This window comes from Diadema antillarum, unplaced genomic scaffold (assembly GCF_040938485.1).
Source record: "Diadema antillarum isolate AM-2024a unplaced genomic scaffold, OU_Dant_1.0 scf00000118, whole genome shotgun sequence".
Lineage (NCBI taxonomy): Eukaryota > Metazoa > Echinodermata > Echinoidea > Diadematoida > Diadematidae > Diadema > Diadema antillarum.
In genome coordinates, this window is record NW_027271007.1 from 313905 (window position 1) to 325404 (window position 11500).

Consider the following 11500-nt stretch of genomic DNA (forward strand, 5'->3'; position numbering starts at 1 on the left):
TGAACAAAACCAACAAACCATCTTCATTGAAAAAAAAAAACACAGACAAAGATTAGATCTGCATACCGAGAGGTACATCGAATAACAGGATATCAAATATATGATTATGTACATAATACCAATATAAAATTATATATGTGTCCGTCCGTGTGTGTGAGTGTGTTTGTTTGTCTGTACGTAAGTGTCAGAACGAGAGAGAGAGAAGGACAGAGGGAGAGATGGATGGGTGGGTCGAAGGAGGGAGCTTTGCGACTTTTTATTTATTACTGAAAACGTGCGTGTTAAAGGTCGCCACGGACTTTGTGGTGAGAAAGCTTTTCTATTCATCTTTGTGTAATGGGTTTCGCATATGAGACTAGGTTCTGTTTATGGCGCTATGCAAATTAGAACGTACCATAATGCAGCGCGATCAATTCAATGACGTCATCACTCTTTCCCAGTAGAGCCTGGACACTAGACTTCCTCGATCGAAGCGCCAGCGCTAGTACTGTTTTGATGCAGCCCAGGTCGGCCTATATTATTCTCAATCTGCATCATCGATTAGCGACATCGCTCAAAACCTTGCAGTCGTTTGTCTACAGTAAAGGTATGTATTTTAATTCCCATTCTCTTCTATTCTGCTTCGCTCTGACAGCAGTTCGTGATCTAAGTCTTCCGCATACAATGTACAATGAAACGATAACAAATATAGTGCTCTGGACGAGAGGTATTTATGAGGTATCTCTACATGAAGAAGTGTGTCTCGATTAATGATGATGTGTCCTCTTTCTCTTAGTTATGATACCGACATATGATCAGGGTTCTATATATGTATATATATATATCATATATATATAACATTTGTAAATGTATATGTACAATGTACGTACTGCATTATTATGTGTGTGTGCTTGTATGTTTGTCAATGTAGAGAGAATAATATAAGATAGGTTTAGAGGATCATAATAATATTATGTTGACATGTAGGCTACGTCATATCATATGACTCCCCTGTTGCATGTACACTCAAATAATCATTATTGGATTATGTTTCTGGTTGAAGTGGAACTGCACCCCCCCCCCCCCTCCTCGTGTTCATTGCAATTAGTTGATAAACGACTACAGTACTGTTGATACGAAATCGTTTACATGTATTGATTATACTGTATGTGAGAAAAATATGAGAGGGGATATGATTGCGCATGGAAGTTAATGTGATCAAGACTTGTGAAATGAGAACATCATCTTTGTATTTATCAATTGAATATGTCCTTTCGATTTTGTCACCTTGCTGTGCAAACACGGGAAAATTTTGTTTATTACATTTTTATCAAGGTCCGATCAAGAATATGTTTTCACCATTTACGTGCATGCAAGTCAGCTTCATCATGCGACTAACTGTATGTTAGATACATACTTACCTAGAATTATACAATACAAGGCTGATGTAAAAATACTGACTTTCATGTCATCCCCTCAATACTTTTCCTACCTGTCAAATTATAAATAACACTCCCAAGCCATACACATTTCCTTTGCCTCTGGCATCAGACATGACTGAACGAAATGAAAAGAAGATGACTATTCTGCGAAGATAACTAACGGTCTTTTTCTTCCTCTTACAAATCATTGAAGAATAAATATATGAATTGACAAAATGTATACTTTGCATAATATGAATTACTTTTTTGTTTTGTGTGGATGAAATAGATTGAATTGAATTATAATGAAATGAAATGAATCGGAGTGAACAATTGAAAGAATTGACTTGTATTTGAATAAATGAATTGAATTGAAATGAAATGACGTAAAAGTAAAGTGAAATGAAATGAATTAGGGTGACTAATTGAAAGAACTGATTTGCATTTGAATAAATGAATTGATTTGAAATGGAATTGAACTTAATTGAAGTTGGATTGGATTGATTCTAAGGTCAGAAAATCATTCCCATCACAATTGAAACAACGCTAGATTGTTTTCTTTCTGTTCTTATTAATGTCTCATTATAATATATGCAGGCAGATAACTGATCGGAAATGGAGGACAAACAGAGACTTGTGGAGGATCCTCCGTCTTACGTGACCTCCGAGGTTCCAGTTAATACTCTTCAGCAGACAGGAACGAACATCCCAGTATACCAACCCCAGCCGGGTTACACCATTCAGGTAGCTAATCTATATTTTATATCTGTTATTTTTCACATGTACTTGTACGTTCTCACTTACATTTTTGTATTCATATATTGTAAATATGTTTGTACTCTCATACCCCGAGAGGGGGTCGATAGGGTCAATAAATAAAATCGTACAATCTTACAATTATGTCGCTCTCACATCAATCTTTCTAACGTTCTCTTGAAAAGAGCATGCACATCTGCATAATTATTCAAATATTTACATAATGTATTATTCTCTCAACATTTTCGTGACGGGAGGTTTTGGCGACGGCATTGTTAAGTTCAGCCACCACTTTGCACAGATTTTTTTTTTTTTCTGGGCCGAGTTACAACCGTATGTACATTTAACATGCAGGGCATATACACTGAATGTAATCATGCTTTAGCTGCGCTTCCATTTGAGTGTTTCAATTGTTTTAAGACATAACGAGCGGAGTCGGAGAGTTAGGTGCATGGTGCACGTTTCCGCACAGCAACAGAACCTATACATAAATCCGGCGGGCCAATACATGCCGTTCGCTTCGCTTACGTATGCAGGTCATGCGCAGTATGCTGTTTGGGAATTCGCCAAAGCCTCACATACATCATCTTGCCAATTATGAGGACAGCCTCATCGTCACATGCTGTCCTATGATCAGCAAAATAACATGAACTGCAGGTGTTTATCGGTATCACACCTGAAAGGGAATTATGTCATCCATTAAAGCTGATTATCCCGATGCAATACCGCAAATGCCGCAATTTGAAGACACAAACAAACAAGGTTTTCCTAGAATTTAGAGACGGCGACCTACGTACATTGTATCATGTTTTATGTCGGCGGCGATTAACAAAACATATTTATGCTGCTTTTAAGCATTAAATCAATATCAATGAGGACTTCGGAGATTGGGTATTTCATGTAATATATATCATATTATGTTATACATGTATATATATATATATATATATATATATATATATTATATATATTTCCTTCCATTAAAGAGCCTACCTCAAACCCTGTACCATCTTTAATTCTACGAACATGAATTCAACAGGGTTTTTTTTTTCTCCTTAGCAAATGCCGAATGCATGAATCATTTCTGGTTAACATATTTCACTTCTTTTATCTCTTTTTTTCACGCCCTATTTGTGACATTATCTACTGGCGTGAGACCTACCATACGATTTTCCCTATAGGTTTTGGGAACATAGAATATACACTGTATGGCCAGGTATGATCTGGACCTGAGAATATAGTATAGTGATAACTCAATAAAAAAAAAAACACACATTTTTCTATAGATTTTACCTGTCGATTTTGAAAAATTATCATGATTTCAAAAATTTTCCTAAAAACGATGGACTGGGTATATAATCATTTCAGAGCACTTCCAATTCCCTTTTGAGCGATTGATTTTCACCAAACTTAGCATTTATTTGTGGAATGCACCAACACCATAAGCAAGAGTAATTTTGTCGGTGATTATGATGAAATTAAAGGTAAAAATTGAAAGTCACATCACGACCAAATGACTGAGATCAATCTTTTTCTTTTGCTGGTAGTTATATTATAGGTTTATTAATCTTGGACTCCACGAAAGAAGAGATCTATCATGTAGGCCGAGATAAATCTGAAATGAGCTATCCACCGTTAACATTGACACGTGTCATTTTTTTCGTTTTGTTTTGATACTTCACCATTTATTAATGTCTCAATTATGTCTTGTTCAACACTGTTCATTTTGTATATGATATTACAGTTTCGTAAACAAAAACAACCAAACAGCAATCTTGCTATTCCGAAAGTGAGTGCTCGCTAGTGAAAACCGATAAAATCGAAACCGAAAGTCTTTGTAGGTGCTCAGGCCGCCCATCGAACAAATCTGAAAGGATAGATTTGGAATTCATGCACAGTCACATTGCTTAGGTCTGAATTTGAACTTTGAAACCATTAATATGGGTGTCTTAAAATAAATATGAAAGCAGTATACAGAAAATCGTGTGACTCAAGTCATCCTAAGTAGTGCTTCAACGCAGGAATATGCATTCGCACAAAACAAAAGTGGATGATATTCTTTTTCGAAATATTGGCCCGAAGACACACCCACACACCCACACACCCACACCCACACACACACACACACACACACACACACACACACATATATATATATATATATATATATATATAATATATATATATGTATATAAGTATATAGAATGAACAATATATCAGGTTTAATGGGCAAAGACTTTTTAACATTAGATATGGCATACATGACTTGTAGAAAGAGCTTTAATTTTGATCTGACGTTTCAATCGGCAAAACTCTCCGGGATTAAAACAGGACAAAGAAAGTAAAAGGTGAAGATGAATAACCGACAAACAAACAATATCAGGCTTCCTTAAACACAAATGTCTTCCCTGTATCTTCTCCCCACACCCCAGAATGTTGCTGGGCCCGCCCAAGCTCCGGGATGCTGTGACTGCTGCATGGGCCGCTCGGACAGGTTCTCCATTATGTCCGGCCGCTTTACTGGTCTCATCCAGCTGATCTCCGCGATCCTGATCGCCGGCCTGTTCGCCGCCGCCATCGTGGTCTCCGAGGAAGGGTTCTATGCCGAATACCCTGGCTTTTGCGCCGATATCGCAGGCGCGGTCATTGTGAGTTTGGCTGTTTCATTTTCTGCGATCATGCTAGGTTATACACTTGCATAAAAAGGGGATTTTACCCTGAAAGAGAAAGAGCTCCACATGATCAAATTTATTTTGGAATAATTGTGATGAATCACGAGAGCAGCCCAATATACAAAGCAAAGTGAATGTTAGTATACTACATAATATATGTTAATGGCCAAATTTGAAACTTTAGTGACGAGGGAGATTCCGCCCACTTTACGCCTTTGATAGAAAGGTATAAAAACATTGATCATCATCGTCATAACATCTTCATCGTTCAGAATACCCTTTGAAAGGAGTCAGTAATTGTGAATTTCTAGGATCATCATTTTGAAGAATATATAGCCGACACAACAATATTTCTGTTGTCACACGTTGTAAATTTGTGCGGTCTGAGCTCTGTAATAATGAGAAAGGTGTGTTACACAATATCACCCCATCTTTTCTCTAAATGGGGAGGAAAAGGACAGAGAAAGAAAAAAAAAGATTGGAAAGAAGGTGCGTAAATGGGGGGTTATGCTAACAGTAATAAGGCGGGAGTGCTGAATGACGTTGTCTTTTATCCTCTGACATTGTGTGTCTGAAAGGGATGTTTACTTTGTGGATAATATAATAGTCTGGTGAGAATTAGAAGGCCGTTATCACAATTATGGCAGTTTGGAATGTTAGTATGACAGTGTAGAGCTCGATCTCATCTGCGTTATGATGCCAATCTTAAATTATTTTCATTTCAGTAAAACATCAAACCCACAAGGGTGCTATTTTTACCCTATATCTAGAACGATGCTTATTAGTATCCCCACCACCAACAAGATAATGTGGTCGGTCTGCACACGTATTGGATCATATCGTTTTCTTTTCCTTCTTTGCCTGTTACCGTCTGTACTTTTTTTTTTCAAAATCTTATTGATTGTTATGACTACGAAAAAACAATGTACAATCTCTCAACTTGCTTAATACATAGACGATGCCTGACTACTGTCTTTGGCTGAATACCAATCTCATACAAACATGTCTAGCCAGCATGTCGCGCACCCATTGAAGCTTTTCTCATAATTTTGTTTGTGCGGTGTGTTTTTTTTTTCTTTCAGCTGTTCTTGCCAGCTGGCATCATCGGCGTATGCACAAAGAACAAGGGCAGCTGCGCAGTAAGTATTTCATGATCCCTCCTCAATTCAATCCAGTTCAATTCACATAAGAATTTATTTCCAATGTCAAATTCTTTCAGATACAAACAATTACAACAAATCAAAGAAACATGATTTGAAACATGAAATAAAACATACATCTGCAAGCGGAGGAGAGAAATTAGCAAGTGCATAATCTGTTTGAAACTATTTGTCTAAAATCGTTACATATTGATTGAAAAAAAAGTACGTAGAGTTTATTTTCATATATTATTTTGTCAAAATATCATGTTGCACTAGCTATATATTCTTTACAGTCGTAGTCCGTCCGAAAGTTGAAAAGAAAGAATTAAGCAAAGTTCTTCTTCTATCTTTAATATTAAAGTCCGGCATCCCTAAATAACCAAAATTCTGAATATCATTAAGTGTTGAAGAAATGAATTCTCGTCATGCTATTTTGAAGAAAAACAAATATCGGAAACTCATGTGGGCTATTATCACATAAATCATTATTATCATCAATTAGCTTTTGTTGTTGTAATAAGTGGTATATTGCAGTGTAGTTGTAGCAATAATATTTGTAACTATATTGTAGTAGCAGTAGTAGCAGTAGTTGTAGTAGTATAGTAGTAGTGGTTGACGCAGATGTAGTACGTGTAGTGTGATTACTTTTTTTTTTGTAACTAGGAGCTACAAGAATGGTATTCTCGTCTAAAGAAAATTAATTCACTTATACTATAGTACTTCCTTATAACATTAATCCATTAATTTCAGATCGTAGCCTACCTTGTGATGTCGATCCTGGCCGCCATCCAGGGAGTCTACGTCGCTCTCGTGCAGGGATCAGCGGCGGCATGGTACTCGTTCCACAATGTGTGCCCGGATTACTCCGATGTCGTCTATCCCAGCTCTGAATTCGAGAATGGACGTATTGTGGACGTTGGTTGGGGATCCTGCATGTATCAGCTCAATGTGGTGGGTATCTATGTTTGATTTGCTCAATTCGTTTGTTTGTTTGGTTACTTTCCTGACCGATACCATAACGTATGGAACTCATTCATAGATTAATGATAATGATAATAATAATGATATTATTATTATTATTATCAATACTAATCAATCAAAATATTATTTTTCATTATTATCATTATTATTACTACTACTACTACTACTACTATTGTTATCACCATCATCATCATCATCATCATCATTTTTAGTAGTAGTAGTAGCAGTAGTAGTAGTTCCAGTATCATTATCATCATAATTGTTATTATAACTATTATGATTATTATTCATCTGCAAGAAACAAGAGCCTCAACTCGCATTTAACACTCACACACAAAAAGCTAAGAGCACACTCCGTTATTTAAAGAATAACCTATTTCAAGCCAACAGAACGAAGTAAATGAATATTTGAGAAATAAGCAATCATGCAATTCGTCATCAATGTACTGGCAAAACTGTTCCTTTGGGGAGTATATTCTGGTTAGCAGCCCCCCTGCTACATTTGAAGGGTTTAGGACAACACGAAGTTACGTTCTACATGTTTAATAATAATATTTGTAAAGTAGCATAGCAGGAAAAGGAATAAACAGAATAACGCGGTATCGAGATTATCCGAGGTTTCAAAATTTGATTAATTCAAATGAAACACAATGTTAACACTTTTCACCGAGCGCTATAAAGATGTCAAAAGAGGCACTAGCTATGGAGAGCCAAGTTTAAGAAGAGTAAAAAGAAAAAGAGAAAGAATAAGAGAACAAGTTAATGATTGATAGATACGCAGATACATGGATAGATACAAAATAGCTGATAATACGGATAAATGTAGGGAAAGCTGGAGACCGCCAGAGCAGGAGACAAAACTACATAGAGAAGAAGTGGGAGACGGGGGGGGGGGGGGGGGTGGAGGAAGACAATCAGGCCCGAATTCACGAAGGTGGTACAATCTTTGCCCATGTTTTAAAGCGTGGACAAAGACGATAGGTGTGTATGGGGGCGCCAAGTGTCGCATGGCCTATTTTGTCGACGAAATGAAAACATTTCGTAAAAAAATGGGCCATGCGACACTTGGCGCCCAATACAAAAACTACGGTCTCTGACCATGGTTTACACCATGGACAAAGCTTGTACCAAATTCGTGAATTCGGGCCTTTGAGAAAGATTTCGAGAGACTAATAAGAGGTGATCTTCTTCGACATCAAATCCGCACAAAACAAAGGCAAATCGACTAAATAGTGTAGAGATGAATCAGGCAAACAAGATAAGAAAAGTTCCATGGTAATCAGACTTGGAATGATTATTAGAAAGGTAATTATGGAAGTTGAAAGTTTCACAACATTTTATTTGGAAACATTTTACATGCAACTATGAGGACGTCTGTTGAGAATGAGAAGGGCGTTTAGTTGTCTTGAACACTAATATGGCTTTAGTGACAACTTACCGCCCTTATCATTCTCAACCGACGACTGGAGGTACTGTCCTTACCAGCAATCCTTCCATTTACGTGAAGGCCCACCAGCCTACATCCGCCTTTGGGAAAATTTTCCTCTATTTTAGTAAAAGCGTTCTGTGAAAGCATTTTTTTTTTCTTGAGTGAAAGCAACTCGCAAGAATTTATTGTACTTTTTCTAATAACCCGAAAATAATGACTTCTCCAATAAAAGGAACTGTAGTTCGAAAATTATCGACTAGAATTATAAATTGCAAATTTCGTGCACAACCATTAAACGTTATTTTGCATGTTGGCACCTTTTATAAAACCGATAACGACTGCGTACGAACAATGCTGTGTAACGCAGATACACTCAAGAATCCACGCGCGGGTCTATAACTATGGCAACGATCGAACTGGAAGAGTGATTTCATACGAAGAGGATCCTTATGTGTCATTCACGAATTTATTCCGCGCCATTAACTATGTGCGTCTGTCATTCTCTGTCTCCCCTCATCTTGTAACTACCGAATCTATAGATTTGCCTATGTGATTGCCTTCCTGTATAGTTCATGTACACTGTACCAGTGAATCTGCCTGCTTTTCTATGTAGAGAATTTGTATGTTTATTATTGACTCGTTAATTCTTTCGTGTTTTTGGTCATTTTAATATCTTTCATTTTTTCCCAATATCTTTTCCGCAGTGTCTCGTCGTGATCCACTCTCTCAGCGCCCTGCTCGGCTTTGTCGTGTTCATCGCCGCCGTCGTCGGCGCTGCCTTCTCCTGCAAGGGCCTGACCTGCTGCTGCTCCGGACAGCAGCAGCAGCAGCCAGCCCAGACAGTCCTGGTGAGAAACAAGCCACTAGTTCAACTTTAAAGGCGTTATTTAAAAATTGCAGATGAAGCAATAACCCAGCTTTAGTGCTCCAGTATCCTAAAATGTGAGTTAGGGATAAAAACAAGCAATGGAAAAATGTTAATCAGTATAATCAGTGCTAAGTTTATTAAAGATACAAAATTTGAACAATAGTCACAATAAAATTGTTCATAGAATAAACTGTCTGCAGTTTTGGTTTAATGATGATAATGATATCTCCTTATATTCTAACCTTTATTGTGAAATTCTTATTATGGTAGGATGTTTTGTAACTGACCTATACACATATTAAATGTAATAACTTGAATATTTTCTAAATAACTGCTCCCAAAGGTACACAACTCTCATTAGGAATGAAATTGCAGAGACGCCCTCTCGTTGAAAAGTTGAACGTACAAGATCGTTTCAAAAATGGTAAAGTTTAAAGCTTTTGCACATAGAAGGCCATAGGGTCCCTACTCTATTATGTTTGAACTGGTGAATCTTTGTATTTAGGCCGCTATGTGACTTTCGTCATATTATTTCCTAGTCCGTGAGAGTTAATAATTTATTATTTTTCCTTTTCTTTTTGCCAAAGGTCTACGCCTATGGTTCTGCACCTATCGCAGCTCCAACCCAAGGTAAGAAATCAGAATTGGCGTTATATTATACATTTTCTTCTTTTTCTTTCTTACCACGCGCCTTGATATTGCAGTTTAACATAATCGAATCAAATTAACTGCATCAATGATCATGCTTAAAGAATTATAAATTAATTCATATATTGCAAATATATATATATATATATATATATATATATCATATGTATATATAATATGTATGTATGATACATTAATGTCCTTTTGATACAATAATAAGATTGCTGAGAAAAGACACGGGTATTTGATTAAATACATTTTCTATGATTACAACAGTATGTAGAATCGTTTGCCTCCTTATTCCGATGCATTGAAACACCTGTAAACTTAAAGGGTGTGTACAGTTCTGGTCGAGGTGAGGATTTAGCTTTTAACGTTTTGCGAGATATTCAGAAACCACACTATAAGATGTCAAAGAGCATGCAATTCTAAGGGGTATCAAAAGTTTATTTGATGAAAATCGGTTTTGAAATGGCTGAGATATCCCAAACAAGGTGAAACAAAGATATCCTAACTAAAGGCGTGGCCTGTAGTCTTTTATTATCACCACTTTTTTGGATATCTCAGCCATTTGAAAACCAATTTTCATCAAATAAATTTACATGCTCTTTCATATTTGGTAAGAGGTTTCTCATTATCTCACTTACAAATGTAAAAAACATGAATCCCCACCTCGACCAGTACTGTATAGCCCATTTAAAAACCTATAAATGTACTAATGTTCATATTTATGTTAATATTTCATGTAAATGTCTATGCAATTATCTTGTTTGTAATAAGACTAATATACATTATCCATCTTGTCTTCTCAGACTCCAGCCCTGATGCCTCCAAGGCCTAAACCGGAATCGTCGTCAGCTTCGCAGGAAATCTTCTGCATTGTTAGCTAGCTCGCGTGTAAATGGCTTTTGTAACATCACGATTCTGACATAAAATACATGATTGCAGTTTTGTGCCGTTTCGGGTCTTTTTCTCTCATGCACGCAGTGATATCTATACAGTGTACTTCTCTTTTGTCTTAAAAGACATTACACGAATGTAAAGCGCATCGTATGTATTTGGTAGTCTCTGCTTCATTTGATTCTGTGATAGGATAATGTGATAGGATAAAACTTATACGGCCAATAGTATAACTTCCACTAACAAATTACTCTTATTAAATGTATTGCAAACCATGTCTTTCTTTGTTGTACTAAACTCTGTTGATAGACAGCTATCACTTTTTATGTATTGCTGATGTATATGCTTATATTGCTCATCGTTAAGAAGCACAATCAGGCACAGTACATTCTCCAAGCGGAGAGATAATGCGAATCTTAAAAATCATTCCCATGTTTTTACATTATGTATGTACTTTCTTTGTGACACCACTAATTTTCGTTATACAGTTTCGTCATACAGATTTGATAAATGGGTCGCTTGAAAAAAAAACACACAAATTGAACACATTTTCTTTTAATTTTTATCAAATTTCAAATTTCAAATTGCGCATTTCTATTGGCGTGCATGTGCAGGTCTTAATGAGCTCTTCAAGTTAATATCTTAAAGTTTAGAAATTTTTATGCAGTTCATTCTAATTTTCGTACATAGATTCTCTTCACATT

General features: G+C 36.5%; 1 protein-coding gene across 1 annotated transcript; it reads left to right on the forward strand.

The window, feature by feature from the left end:
- Nucleotides 1–446: 446 nt before the first annotated feature.
- On the forward strand, nucleotides 447–10938 carry LOC139719977 (uncharacterized). Its single transcript, XM_071631356.1, has 8 exons — nucleotides 447–586; nucleotides 1998–2144; nucleotides 4589–4804; nucleotides 5911–5967; nucleotides 6721–6921; nucleotides 9085–9228; nucleotides 9836–9878; nucleotides 10709–10938. The coding sequence occupies exons 2-8, from the start codon at nucleotides 2016–2018 to the stop codon at nucleotides 10735–10737; spliced, it is 819 nt and encodes a 272-aa protein (XP_071487457.1). The 5' UTR covers nucleotides 447–586; nucleotides 1998–2015; the 3' UTR covers nucleotides 10738–10938.
- Nucleotides 10939–11500: the final 562 nt, after the last annotated feature.